Source organism: Nyctereutes procyonoides, unplaced genomic scaffold, assembly GCF_905146905.1.
Source record: "Nyctereutes procyonoides isolate TBG_1078 unplaced genomic scaffold, NYPRO_anot_genome, whole genome shotgun sequence".
In the NCBI taxonomy this organism is placed as follows: domain Eukaryota; kingdom Metazoa; phylum Chordata; class Mammalia; order Carnivora; family Canidae; genus Nyctereutes; species Nyctereutes procyonoides.
Window position 1 is genome coordinate 5,630,906 of NW_026575049.1, and position 15,948 is coordinate 5,646,853.

The 15,948-nt window shown below is 32.1% G+C and overlaps 1 protein-coding gene across 3 annotated transcripts in view; it reads left to right on the forward strand.

The window, feature by feature from the left end:
- The window catches only part of USP15 (ubiquitin specific peptidase 15), a 120,518-nt gene that overhangs the window by 72,113 nt on the left and 32,457 nt on the right, over positions 1–15,948 (forward strand). For all 3 annotated transcript variants that reach the window (XM_055328301.1, XM_055328297.1, XM_055328298.1), the window contains one exon: positions 4,355–4,499. In XM_055328301.1, the coding sequence (XP_055184276.1) occupies positions 4,355–4,499 (145 nt within the window). The remainder of the gene's footprint in view (positions 1–4,354; positions 4,500–15,948) is intronic.

Consider the following 15,948-nt stretch of genomic DNA (forward strand, 5'->3'; position numbering starts at 1 on the left):
GGTTGGAGTATTAGTCCAACTCTTCTAGAAAAGAATTTGCCATATGTATCAAGAAGATTTAAAACATTAATTTCCTTATTTTAGTAATTTATAAAAGAACATGTATACCATAATTACATTATAATGTAACAGTGAAATATTAAAGACACTATGAATATCCGAAATTGCATTGTAGTATATTCTTTTCTATTTAAAAATGTATGTCCCCAGGCAGAAAAGTGAAAGGAAATACTCCTATAATCTGGTTTGTATTTTATATGGTATCTTTTAATTAAATTCATCAAAAATAATTTTTTCATAGTAGATAAAATACTCTTGTGTTTCTACCAATTGCAGATGCTCCCACATTTACTATAAAGAATTCAGTTCCAGGTATAACAATGTATTTATAGTTATTCTTTGGAGAGATTTTTTTTTAACATTGAATGTAGACTGTATTGAACATAGACTGTATTTTGACCTTTTGACTGGAGTCTTCATATTAGTATATGTGGTCTGGTGTGTTTCTGTTTTTGTCTAGTAAAAATATCATGGTATAATCAGATCTTAAAACCTCTGACTGCAAAAGATACTGAGAGGAATTGGAATATTTTCTTAAATTTGAAGTATGTTTAATGATTCTACTTCTATGACTGGATTATATTTTTAGCTATTTATGTTTATTTTAGGCACTAAAATAGTCCTTTCATATTAGGAAATTTTTTATAGGAAATGGCTACTGAAGTACCACCATGGATAAAAGTAAAACTTTAAAAGTAAAGCTTACCTTTCTTAGTCACAAAATTTAAACATTTGTAAAATAGAAAGTTTTTTTTTACTTGAACTTGAATTAATATTTTAATTATTTTGAATTTGAATTAGAGTTTGAATTAATATAATAATAATTAGATTATTTCTCATAAAATTTATTTTTTTCGTTCAACTTGTACAAATAAGTAGGAGCTTAAGACTTCGTATGGAAATCGCATAGTTTCTTTAATTGAAAGTATGTAAAATGGATAGTAACAATTTTTAAATTAAGTGCATTTTTGAAACTTCATGTTATGTGGAATTTTTCTACAATTACCAAAGTATATGCTAAAATAAGTAGTTTTAACTTACAAGTTTATATGAAGTTGCCAACAAATTCAAGACTTGAATTAAACTGATACATTAGTAAAATAAAAAGTTCTCGGTTCTAGAAATAAGGATATTAGTCATAAACATAGTAACACAAAGCATACTTGAAACTGTTTCATATAAATCTAATAAAGTTTTTATTAAAGACTAATATTATGAAGAATCAGTTGTTTGCCTTGATGTAGTAATTTTACCTGCTAGTCTATACAGTATTTGTTTTTGCCTCGATTGTAATTTAAATTCATTTTTAATATGTGCCAATTTCTTTCTTCCTGTTCTCTGCATTTTTCTGTCTTGGCTATGTTTGCTTTGATATAACACTGCCTTTAAAAAATCTTTTTAATGTATGTATTGTCACAAATCTTGGCATTCCACATCAGAGCACATTTCTATTTTTATGTTAATTCATTTAAAGCTCTTTTATTTGAAATGGAAATGACTCCCTGTAAGAGATTAAACTGTAAAAAAGCCTGCCAGAGCTAGCCAGCCATATGGCTCTTTACAAATTACTTGCTGAAAGCGTCATTCATTAACTGCGAAATGAACATAATCATAGTTACAAAGATTAAATTATAAATTTATAATACTTATAATGTCAAATGTAAGTGCTAATTGAAAAGTCAATCTGAAATGTCTATAGAAGGATAAGGGCTCACTTTTACCAAAAAATAAGTTATGTTTTTCAATGTATCTTCATTTAGAGTGATAGATTTATATATAATACAGAATTAATGTAGTATAATACTAAAATTCTCATTAGGATTACAGTCAGACTTCTTTATTTTTGCAAAATAGCACAGCCATAGAGGATAAGGACTAGGAAGAAAATAGTCATAGATCTAGGTTTCCATGTACTTTGTTGAAGCCTTCAAGAACTGCTGGTTTGGGTATTTTCCATTACTTACTTTAATATTTGATTTAGGAAGCACATTATGTGGGTTGTAAGTGACCAATCAATGTAGTATTAAAATATTTTATCAGTTTTCATTATTATCATTGAACATCTAGACTGAGTCTTTGGGCAAGGCTTATGCTTTGTCACTTAAACTGAAATGTAGATATACTTTAAGATTAAAATTTTAAAAGACCAAAAAAACGGCTTTGGCAAGGAAGTTTTTGTTGATTTCTCAGTAAATAAAAATTCCTATCCCGGCAAGTTCCATCCTGTTCCCACTAAGAAAGAGGAGACCTTCCAGCATCCATTTATTTGTGTTACTTGTGGCAGAGACAGATTACCTGAATATATACCTAAAGAATAAGCATGTAAATGTGCTTTTTTAGTCTTTTCACTTGTGTGTGTGTGCGTGTGTATGTGTGTCTAGGCATGAGCATGTATTTGAGCATGCTTTCCCTGTATATTCTCTCAAATTTTATTTCAATTTTATATCCGGGATATGTGTGGGTTTTTTTTGAACATGTAGAATGTGTAGAAAATATAGACCTTTCATTTTTGTATGTAGAGACTTTGATTTTTAGCACTTCTTACAGGAATAAAGGAAAAACAGCATTTAGCTATTTGTTACATGTCCTCAAAGTTAAGATTCAAGAATCCAGTTATTTTTTTTAAGAATCTAGTTATTAATCACTGAGTGAACATATATTGAATTGCTAATAATTGTCTTGCACTTTATTAGTTACTGGGAATATAAAATATGAATCATAAAGTTAGTGATATGCCAAAACAAAAGATGCTGAATTCTATTTTTTATTTTATACTTCTTTTTTTTTTTTTTTTTAAGACAAATATAGTGAAAAGTCTGGAAATTCTTGAATTGATCTAGATTGCATTTCTTTGGGCTCTCCTGTTTTTCATTTCTTTTCTTTTTTTAAGTATCAGGATGTTTTGCTTTTTTGAGTCTGGAAACTGGTCTTTTTTTGAGGGGGGAATATGTTCTTAAAAATGTAAAAATATTAGTAGGTTAGCATTGTGTGTGTAGTTTGAGTTGAGGTAGTTTTGTTTTACCTGTGTAGCTTGTTGGGGGATATGTGTGTGTGTGTTGTGTGTGTGTTTACTAAAGGCTTTGTTACAACAGGCAGTAAGCAGTTCACTTAAACTGTTATAAAGGGAAAGTCTAGAAGCTACAATAGAAAGTATTGGAAATTAAAAGTAAAAATTACTTTTAAAAAAGAATACCATGAATAAATAGTAGCCAGTTGAAATTATCAGGGTTACTGATTCATCATGTTTATTTATAACATTATATTCTTTTATTTGAATCATGATTTGATTTTAGGTTTGACCTTGATTCTCGTTCAGGTTTTTTCTAATGAATTTAAAAAATGAAAAAAAAAGTGACTTTTTTTTTGTTTTGAAATGGTATGCTTTTGAATTATATCTAAAGTGTCCATTGTAAATATTTTATAAGATAACCTATTAAAAATGAAGGGAGAATCCATCCTTTTCCACAAAATTATTTTTTTATCACATGTAAAAAGAAAGTGGGACAATTTAACTTACTGATTGACTTTACATCTTTCTAAAATTACTCCGATTCTCTAAGGTTGAAGATTATATAGCTTTTTTTAAGATTAATATTTATTATGCTGATAGTCCAAATTATCCTAAGGTTATATTCATCTAGGGTAAATAAAGTACATTATTCTAACAAACTAAAAGAAGGAAAGGGCAAATACTGGAGTGTATTGCTTAGAATCATTTCATTTTTGCAGCCCTGATAACCCCGGACTTTTTTCCGCATTTGAATACTGGATTTTGCTGGTCTAGCGTGGAAACTATAAATAGAATCTTCAATGCATCAGACCAGTGATGTCACAGAGGCCTTGGAAATCTGCTCTTACCTGTACCTAAAGTACAACTCCTCCCGTTTCTACTGTTCTCGTAGCATTACAGTAGCAGGATGTGAACGGGACATAAATGAGATGATTTATTGCTGCGGGTGGTGTTTAAAATCTGAATGTCTTAAATTTGATGGAGCAATGAAGAATGGAGCAAGCTGTGGAGTTGCTCCAGCCAATCAAGGGTAGAAAGATATAATAGTGGTTTGTATTGGTCGGTGTGGCATATGTATGCAGTGATTTTGCTAAGTGGATGAGCAGTATCTTAATTAAAGGGGCTATTTTAATTTAGGTTCATATCTTTAAAAGTACAAGTTAATTTTTTAAATAAAGTTTAATGACTGACCACCTATCTCAAATAGGTTTGAAGTACTCTGTTCATAGAACTATATTGTAATAATTAGCTGCATTATGAAAAATATTCTTTGTTTTCTTCCAGTGTGAAAAACTCAAATTATTGTCTCCCATCATATACTGCTTATAAGAACTATGATTATTCAGAACCTGGCAGAAACAATGAACAGCCAGGCCTCTGTGGCCTAAGTAACTTGGGAAATACGTGTTTCATGAACTCAGCTATTCAGGTAGGTCTTTCCAAAGTGAAACTCCTATGTTTCATGGAAATCAGCAATAAAAGAAAAGTAGAGTTTTACATATCAGAACATGAGTATTATATATATTTTGAGAGTTTATATTTTCATGGAAGATGTAAACATGCATGTTTGATTCATTCATTCTAGTGCTAATAGAATATCATTATCATGTTCCTCAGGCAGCATATGATTGATTACCACATGGTAGAAGATTATCATGTCACACAAAAATATAATTTCAAACAGAAAACCTAGGCTCTGAAAAGAAAAAGAAACCAAGTGAGATCTCTCCTTTATATTTTCAGTAGAAGTGTCATGTTTTTTTTGGACATTGATCGAAATGTTAGAGAATAAATCTTTTATGGTCATTGGTTTTCTAACTCTAAATTTATTTTATCTTCTTTTTTAACCCTAGTGAGAAATTAAGATTTTTTTTAATTGAGAAAATTTTATACTTCCTTTTGCATACATATTTTAACAATTCACTTTCTCTTTAAGATCTTTTTAATTTGGGGATATAATTGATCACTGCCCCTTTTTTCCCTTTGTTTCTCCATGGAGCTTCCCTTTTCTTCCTACTCTATCTATACCCTCTTCTAGCTTGTTGAATATGTCTTTGATTGACTTTGAAGTAATGAGATCTGTATTTTTTTTTATATCACTGTCACTATTTATAAAATTAGAGATGGTTATTTCATTTCCCTTTTATAAATAAAATTCTGCATTTCAGAAAGCCCAAAATAATGATATACTATTTTTGATATTTCAGTTTTAACCTTTTTTTTGTTGTTGTTTTGGTCCTTTTGTTTTGGAGGGTTTTTGATTTTTTGCAAATTCTAAAATATTACTTTTAAATCTGTAATTTTCTGTTCTTTATTCATATTTTAATACTGAGTTTCCTATGCCCAGGAGGCATCTTCCAAAGATAATAGATTAAATACAGAGTATGCCTTAATTAAGGACATTGTAACAAGTCTTTTTCACTATCTAAGAATAGTATTGGACTCTTCACCATCCAAGATTCTAAATAATTCCTTTTGCACAAGGCATTAATCTCTTTGTCTCCTAAATTAACCATTGTCTTTACAGTATTCTTGGAAAATCAGAATTGTCATAATTGTCTAGACCAGGAATTGGCAATCTTTTAAAAATGGGGACATAATTACTTAATTTCTGATTTCTTGGTTTAGAGTTGAGCCACTCAGAAAATAGTCTTTCCACTTAAGCAGATACAGTGTAAGGTTGATAAACTCTTCTTTAAAACTTTAATCACACTAGTGTTACTTATGCTTTAATATGAATTATTTTATTTAAAATTATTTTTTTTCTAGGATCCTAGTGCAGGTTAAATAAACATTTAAATTTTTAATCTTTATTTTTCTGGGAGAAGAGAAAAGGAACTCCTCTGAGAAGAGCAAGCCAAAACATATTATTACTCTGCCAACTATTTAGATAATAAGCTGTGTGAGTGCTGAGCTTTCAGAGATAGGAACAGGCCAAACAATTGTAATTTTATTTGGATATCTGTTGGACTATTCTATCTAACCACTGAAAATCATCTTTAGTACCATCTCTGGAAAATGTTTTATATAAATGGTTACATTATAGCAGAAAACTGTCTTCTTGTATCATCAAGTCATATTAATTTTTAGATAACTCCTATCTTGACACTGCCAAAATTATTTTGGTTCTAGACACTTGATAAAGCTTGAGAAGTTTTTACTTTTTAATCTAAAATCAATCTTGGTACTTTCTTATAAGGATTAAGAAAATAACAACATAGGTATTAAAAATTTGAGTCTGTCAGAAAGAACAGGAGTTAGTGTTCATGCTAATCATTCAGAAGTGGCTCTGGCTTTCACTGAATTCCTGAATTCCTGAAACTGAAACTGAATTCCTTCTAAGGGATTATTATGTTCTAGTTTCCTATGCCTCTGATACAGTCTTATTTAGTGTTTTGTCTCCAGATGGTTAACTATAATTTCTTTAAAATGAGTATTAAAATTAAATCTTCTAATCATTTACTTGAGCTAGATTTGGCGTTTGTTGAACTTTCTTATATATGTTTAAGGTATCAGAAACTTCATTCTATTAGTTTTTGCCTCACTTGAAATCAGTGTTAGTACAATAAATTGGTAGATCTAATGCTAACCCTCTCAATATATATCACCTTCACATGTTTCATTTCAACTGAAATTAGAGCCATGAGGGTGAGGTTTGTTAGTGTGATAGTTTGTTACTTTCTGGTAATAATCATAAAGTAAGAAAAATTTTTGATGAAAATTCAGGGATGTTTAAATTTTAAGCACTGGATAATATTTCATATCTGTGTCTTGGCTGGAGACTATACTTTCTGTAAAATAAAAATCTCCTTTCAGTTTCGGCAAGAGAAAAAAATGAGTTTTTATTTTTGCTACTTCTTTTCATTCTAATCCACAATTAGAAAAGCTAATACTTCAGTTTTATTTTCTTAAAGCTTCTATGATTTTTGATTGATTTGGATGTTCACTCTCAAGCTGAAAACTCACCATTAAAGGGAATACAAAATTATGTCGGTAGCCTTTATCTCTGTTTTATGAACATGCATGTAAGTTGTAGGCCCACAGATGAAAGGGGTTAAAAGATAACTAATAGACTAGATTTTTTTAAGTAAGTTTTTTAGATAGTTTCCTCAATTATCCTTTTTTTTTTCAAGTTTCCTTATAACTTCTGTGAAATTGAAGACAATTCATGAACTTCAGAAAATATTACAGTATTTCTACTGATAATTTGAATTTCAGTGTAATTTCTTATATTCAGTAATCCTAAAAAATTCATAGATATTTTAGCACCTCAGGCAGTATGATTATTGATATAGCTAAAAAAATGTGGAAAGCATACCTCTTTTTTTGCATATGAGAATGGATTATGCTTACTAACCCATCAAGAGCCTTGAGGTAAAGAAATCTTTTGATTGCTTATGATTAAAAACCAAGTGGCACCAAGCTGGTTGTGTATTAATGTTATTATTTAATTATATTTATATGCAAGATTTTCTCAGTAATGGTATGAATATTACATATTTTTGAGATTCGTACTGCCTTATGGTTTTATCAAGTTATTATTGAATATCAAACATAAGATACTTCTGTACATAGATCCTGACCTCATGAAGATTATCGTTTAGATACTGTGATTTTCATATTTTTGCCTTTTAATATGAAAGACTTTTTAAAAAATTATTACTATGAAAAGTTTAATTTTATCCTCAATATTTAACAGATGTAGTGAAGTTGCTTTGGTTGGGTAAAGGGTTTAAAGTCCCATCTGCTTTCTCTTACTTTCCTTAATAGCCCCAGAAGCATTCTCATGGGATCCCAGGACTCTAAGGAACAGTCTGAAAACTATAGTATAGCAAGAAGAAAGAAAATAACACATTAAAAGTTAATAACACAGGGCAGCCCGGGTGGCTCAGCGGTTTAGCACCGCCTTCCGCCAAGGGTGTGATCCTGGAGACCCAGGATCGAGTCCCACATGGGGCTCCCTGCATGGAGCCTGCTTCTCCCTCTGCCTGTGTCTCTCCCTCTCTCTCTCTCTCTGTGTCTCTCATGAATAAATAAATAAAATCTTAAAAAAAAATTAATATCACAGATTAGGAGCACAGGTTATCAAGTTATACTGCCTGGATTAAAAGCATGTCTCTCTTATTTATTAGCTATGTTACCCTATATAAGTTATTTCCACAATTCATTTTTCTCATCAGACGAGGAAAGTAATAGGACCTGTATCTTAGGAATTTCGTGGGGATTAAATGAGTCAAACAATATAAATATAGAACTCTTAGGATAATGACTAGCATTAGCACATCATAAATGAATAGGCAGTAGATTGATATTTGTCTCTTTTTGTATTTGTTTTGTTTCAATTCAAGGAGCTAAGCAGAGTAACTGGAAAGAATCTACTTTTGATAATCCTTGTATTTTTTATCCTTTCCTACAAGTCTCCTTTCACTTGGATTGAACCTAGTGAATGAAGAAGGAATTAATTGTATTTTTAATTCTTTTTCACGTAGTATTGCAGTAATGGTATTTAGCATCTACATTTTTTAACTGGTTAGTTTAACTCTCCCTAGGCAAAGTAGTAGGCAAGGAATATAATAATGTAGAACTGTATGTGCAAATTCAGTCTTTGGAAAATTCAAAATTCTTGATTTCACGTTATCCCTGGCCTCAGCCTCCTGCATAGTTATGATTGCAGGCATACACCATGGTCTAGTGGTAAAAATAAGTTAACAAAATAGTTTTCTAATGCCCTAAATTTTTGAGAGAATGTCTAGTTTTAAAATTTTGCATTATTGGAGGTAATTTTAATTAGCATCAGTTCAGTAGATTGAGGAGCACTCCAACCCTTGTCTTTTTCATTGTCAAGGCCTAGGAGGCTCATGATTGGCTTCCTGGAAGAAGCAACTCTGCAGATGGATTTGAAGCAAGGGAGTGATATGGTCTTTTCCACTGGAAAGCAGCATGGCGTAAGATGGTTGTTTTCAAACTCTTTACTTGGAAGTACTAGGGCTTCTTACTCTAGGAAGTCATAGAAAAAGAATGAAAGTAATGAAGAGTCTGTTGATTATCCCTGTCATTAGGTGTAAAATCAGTTGGGATTCCAAGCATTTTTAAAGTCAACTTTTTTTATGATCTGTTGGATTAGGAAAAAATGTATTCAGTAAATTCAGAAGAATGGCTTAAAACTTTTTTTTAAAAACTTAAAAGTGGGATCCCTGGGTGGTGCAGCGGTTTGGCGCCTGCCTTTGGCCCAGGGCGCGATCCTGGAGACCAGGGATCGAGTCCCACGTCGGGCTCCCGGTGCATGGAGCCTGCTTCTCCCTCTGCCTGTGTCTCTCTCTGTGTGACTATCGTGAATAAATAAATAAAATCTTTAAAAAAAAAAAAATAAAAAAAAATAAAAACTTAAAAGTGAATAATACTACACAGAAATAACATTTTTTTTGGAAGAAATTAGATTCTTATATTGTAAAACAGTGGAATAGTCATTACTGAAGCAGTTATTTCTATGTTGTACTTTATAGCTTTGCATATGATTAAATATAATGCTGTTCTATTGTAATCCTGAGACATTCTCTTTGCATTTATTGGAACACTAGTTCTTAGAAGTCCAGATTAACATGAAGCTAATTTTATTCAAATTAACCAAATTTGTAGTCAATGAATGAAAATAGCTTTCATCAAAAAAAAAAAATCATTTAACCCCTGACACATAAGAATTTTATAGTTAAAGATCTTAAATGACTTCTGATAAACTGAGAATATAGCTAACAGTTCAAATACTTCTTCTTATGGCAGGCTTCTTAAAAATTATTATGACATAGAATATTCTATTAGTTTCATGTGTACCATATAGTGATTTGATACTCTTTGTACATTACAAAATGATCACCATGATAGATGTCTTCTTATTCTGTCACCATACAAAGTTATTACAAAATTATTAACCATATTCTCTATGCTTGTACTTTACATCTAATCCAGGAAATTAAACTCACTTTCTTGATTTCTTCCCATATTATGTGCCAAAAATTGCATGGCACTATCATCAAAAATATGTTTAATCATCTGTTAAATGACAACTGAATTGGGTCTTCTTTCCATTTTGATAAAAGTAAAGAAATGGAAATGACATACCTTTGTTAGAATCATTCACTTTCTCAACACGATACCAATGTTTTTACTTTTCTCTTTGAACTAGAGTAAGAGAGAAGTATTCCTTCTTTTAGAAAGAAGGAGGGGCTGGGAAAGGAAAACCAGAATTCTCAGGCATATTATTTTGGGGAAGAGTATAAATAGAGTTCTCTAAGAATATAGTTTTCATTACTGGGGGAGAAAAGGTATCTCTAAAAACATGACTTGTACCTGAGTAACTTTGCTAATAGCGATTTCTTGTCATGAAAACATGCCTTTCTTAACTTTAGATACTGAAGGGGAATAATCTTGTCTGTCCTTCACATTTTCTGAACATATAATTTCTCTAGGATTAATGACTCTATTTCTGAATTAGTATAGACTTAAATGTTTATCTGCCCCTAATTCTGTAATAGGGAATGATAGGAGTATAGATTAGATAGAGATACAGGGATTATTTCAAGGAGTTAGTTGTAGGAATGCCTGGGTGCTCAGCAGTTAAGCATCTGCCTTTGGCTCAGCTCATGATCCCGCGTCCTGGGATCAGGTCCCTGCATGGAGCCTGCTTCTCCCTCTCCCTCTGCCTCTGCCTCTTCCTCTCTCTCTCTCTCTCTGTTTCTCATGAATAAATTAAATCTTTAAAAAAAAAAAAAAGAGGAGTTAGTTGTATATAATTACACTTGACAGAATTGTTTTTACATTACTCTGGCTGGTCAAAACCCATTTACATATACTCACTAGATTGGATTACTTACAGTGATCACGAATCTTATAACAGCAGTTAACATAATTAAGCCAAAATATCTTGTATTGATTTTTTTTAAGATTCTTTTTTTAAATTTTAAGTAATCTCTACACCCAACATGGGTCTCAAACTCATAGTCCCAAAATCAAGAGTCACGTGTTCCACCCACTGAGCCAGCCAGGATCCCCTCTTGTATTGATTTTAATAATTGTTGAAAGGATGTTCATTTGTAATTAAAGGAAAATGTAAGAAATGTCAGTCTGTAGTTTATAATGATAGCTACAGATTTCCTCTGCTCAAAAAACAAAAAACAAAAACTTGGAAAGTGGTTCCAAATTTACTTCTGTCCTCTAAAAATTAAAATTTATTTTCTTGATGTCAAACTGTTTTCTAAGATCTATTTCCTCCTTTATTAAATATATACTAATATCATTCAGTACTTTATAATTAGAGGATTCTAAAATGCGTTAGGCTCGTATTTCAAATTATAAATTGCTTTACTGAATAGTATCACGAGGAAATAGGGGATATTATACTGATAGAAGCTTTTAAAAAAAGGAAAGGCACGCTAAATCCCTCTTAAAGGCTTGTTTTCTCTTTTATCTATTTGTTTTAATGTATACATTTAAATTCTGGTCAACTGATGCTGTGCTGTATTTATTACTAAAAAGTTCCTAATCTATTGAACTTTTTTCTTTCAATGTCATTTATCTTAAAATCCCCTTTCTATTTTGGTTTGTGAGTAGAAACAGTTTGTGATGATGCTTATTGCTCATGCACATCATCATTAATGTTCTCCTTTGCAAATAATTGCTTTAGTTCAATATTCTTTTAATATTATATTTATGGAAACTAATTGCTAAGTATTATCAGTCAGATCTTACAGTGATTTGTAAACTATGCTCTACTGGGTAGAGAGAAGGTCAGTGAGTTGGTACTGAAAACCATTGCTTAATTAATAATATTTAAATTACTAATTCTTATAAACTCATATTAAAAAATTAACAGCCCGGTAATAAACCTGCAGCCTCTGAGAACAATAGTACCTTTCTTTCATAGTGAAGGTTTTTCATATAATTGCCACTTTTTAAATTTCCTCTTCACAGAGGTCTGTCATTTAGGGCATAAGATACCTTTATTTCACTGATGAGAAAATTAAGGGAGGGAAAGTTTAAGTGACTTGTCATTCACCAGGACAAGTTAATAAAAGAGTTAAAACTATGGTACTATTCAAAACATTCTGAGATAATACATCCTTTAAGATTATGCTAATCAACTTGTAAGAAATGCATAAAAATGTTTTATTGTGGTCACATATACATAACTAAATTTACTATTTTAATCATTAATTGTACAGTTCAGTGGCATTAAGTATATACAGATTTACATTACTGGTTGCATTTACAACCATTAAAAATTTTTTATGTTTATGTCAAAGATATGTCCCCCTTAATACAAGATGCTCCCGTGAAGTAGTATTACTGTTTACAGATCAAAACAGTTTCCTAGGAAGTTATATACACATTTGCTAATTTTATAGTAAGAGTATTGAGAACATTTTAAGAACTCCTTTTGGAATTACGTTCCTTTTCCTTAATATCACCAATAGATATTTCTCTTGCTTTGATGATGAAGTTGATTTTCAAAAGCATGAAGTTATTCAGAGCATTATCCTCAGAATATTATAGGCAGTCAAGCTGGATAATTTTTTTTAATCAAATATACTTATGAAGTTGTCTGTTCATTTACTCAGCACATAGTTATTGAGGGCCTAAGTTCCTTTCACTCATAGGCAATAATAATTAGTATTGTGAACGAAACAGATACTGTTTTCAGAGCATAGACTAGTAGAGAAGAGCATAGTCTAGTAGAGCATAGTCTAGTAGAGAAGATAAACATTAAGTAAATCATGATAAATATCATAAAGAGGAAAAATGGAGTGCTATGAGTAAATAATAAGAACTTGGAGAGTACCTACCTTATATTGGGTGTCAAACTCTCCAGAGGTAACATAGAGCTATAACCAGAGAATAGGTATGAGTTAGGCAGGTGAGAGTTGAAGTTAGATGGAGCAACAACATGTGCAGTTCTTCTAGGTCAGGCATGTTTGAGGAACCAACAGGTGAGTAACCTGTGGAATAATATTTGAAGGGGAGTGGTATAAAATGAGTCTGAAGAATTAGGAAAAAGCCAGATCATGTAGGGGGAGTTTGGATTTTAATGTACTGCTAAGGCATTAAAGATTCCAGGCTACAATAATTTCATCTGTTTTATTGCAGTTATCTCCTAACTGATTTATTTGCTTAAACTCTTAATGGGTATGGCCCATACTCAAAAGAGCAGCGAGAGCTTTGCCGTTCAAAGCTAAGGCTTTGAATGTTCTCTTTGTCTGTAATATTATATGCCTTCTCATTTCACTCAACAAAAGCTTAAGTCCTTAACACAGAATGGAGATAAGGCCCTATATGGTCTAGTCCCATGCTGTCTTATTTCCTACCATTTTCCTCCATGTTTCCTTTTCCATCCTTACTATAAGCTCTGGCCTTGTTAATGCCAAGAATGTTCCTGCCTCAGGATCTCTGTACTTAGAATTTCCTATACCTGGAATTTCTTCCTCCCAATACTTGTATCCTTGTTCTCTCTCTTCCTTTAGGTTTGTTACCGGTCAGAACCTTGCCCACTCCAGCCTCATTTATCTGTCTGCAACCCCCCCCCACCTCTCTCTCACATATGCTCTATGAATATCAGGGCTTTGTTTTAGTCACTGCGCTAGCCCTATTACTTAGAACAGTGTTTGACATGTAGAAGGCACTCAAATTAATGAAAAGTAAAGGAAATCACATTTTAGTTTATGGCTTGGGGTAACAAGAATAATATGAGTTAATTTTAGGCATGTTCAGTTTGTGGTACCTGTGAAACATCCAAATTAGATACATCATATGTAGTTGGATATTCTAATACGGAATACAGACCAAAGGCTTAGGTTAGTAATAGAAATATGGCTGCTTGTAGATGATAATTAAAATCAGGGATGATTGCATCTAAATGAGGGCATCTATGAAAAAAAGTTCCAGGACTAAGCTTTACAGGACAACATTCGAATGGAGGAAAGACACTACTATTGCAACAGGAGAAAAAATTATTTGCAAATAGTTTCTAGATTTTGTGATGACCCATTATCCTAAAACTACAAGACCAGGTTATTTGCTAAGAATTAAAGAGTAAGATTGACAGTATTGAGATCTCATTTGAGGCTGGAGATCAATTCAGAATGGTAGAAATTTATTCACTTGAAATTTTATCTAGCAATGTTCAGCTATAGTGGTACAAAGAATCGATAACTGGATGTATATAGGAAGTAATTGGATTCATCTAGGGTTAAAAGAGAAAAAGACAAAGGAATTAAGAGCTACTATCCTAATCTTGTTTTTATTGGGCTACTTTATTTAGCTAATCCAACAAATATCCATTGAGTCTCTACTGTGTGCCAAGCATTGTTCTAACCATTGGTAAAAGCGTTGGAAAGGACAGTGCCTATGCTCTAGAAGTTCATGATGTAGTGAACGAAAAAAAACGTAGAAATAAGTATGATACAGTATGTGATAGGATAGAAAGCATGATCAGTCAAATGTTGTGGAGGCAAACAAAAGAGAGCCCTTTGGAAATAAGTGAGGCTTTTGCAAGGAGGTGACTTTTGAGTCAGGCCTCTATTTTGTTTGGTGTAGAATACATTATTCATAACAACTTACGTTTTGTTCATTTGGTCATAAACCAGAAGTACAAATATAACATCATAGCTCAAACTTGTTTCACCTTTTTCCACCACAGAAATCCCTACATTAGAAATCTATTTTACCATGGCAAAAAACACATTGTTTATACATAAATACATATTGGCACCCCCTGTATGCTAGATACTGATGCTTTTTCATATGTGTGCCAGCTCTAAAAGAGAAGTAAAATATTTTGAGCAATGATAATATCAAGAGAACAAACATATCACCTCCTAAAGTAATTATATCGAAGATGATGTTCATTTGAATTTGAAGAGTTTACTGGAAAATCATGGCTTTATAAACCATGTCATATATATAATTAAAAATTAAGTGTCTCTGGCCTTCATTTATAGAGAGCTTTTGCTTTTTTTTTTTTTTTTTTTTTTTTTTAATTTATGATAGTCACAGAGAGAGAGAGAGAGGCAGAGACACAGGCAGAGGGAGAAGCAGGCTCCATGCACCAGGAGCCTGACGTGGGATTTGATCCCGGAACTCCAGGATCACGCCCTGGGCCAAAGGCAGGCGCCAAACTGCTGTGCCACCCAGGGATCCTGCTTTTGCTTTGAATACAAACTGAATCATTGACATACATACTGGTATATATTCATTATGTGTATATGAATGAATATATATTTTTATAGATTTATTGTATAATTGACATATATTGAGTGATTCTTCAGTAGTAGAATTGAGTGATTCTTCAGTAGTTGCCCAGGGCCTTTCTAAGTATTACGTGCTTTGACAGAAATAGCTTTCAATAACTTTTTAGGGCAGCCCGGATGGCTCAGCGGTTTAGTGCCACCTTCAGCCCAGGGTGTGATCCTGGAGACCCGGGATCGAGTCCCACATCGGGCTCCCTGCATGGAGCCTGCTTCTCCCTCTGCCTGTGTCTCTGCCTCTCTTTTTCTCTCTCTTTCTGTGTCTCATGAATAAATGAATAAAATCTTTAAAAAAAAAACTTTTTGAAAGAAATTACAATTTTTTGACCAAAATGTTACTAATTGTTTATAAGGAAACTCTTAATAGTAAGATATGACATATTTTAAGATTCCTCTTATATTCACTAAATACCTTCCATACCTGAAGTTTCTCTCATCATGACTATATCACCATCTTCCTGGGGACCTCTACTGTCTTTCCTGAAATTTGTTCCATTAATAATCATGTCATTGTTACAGACTTTGACCTCTTCACTGTGTTCCTTTAAGCATATATACGTGGTCAAGTCTTTTTCTCTTACGGGT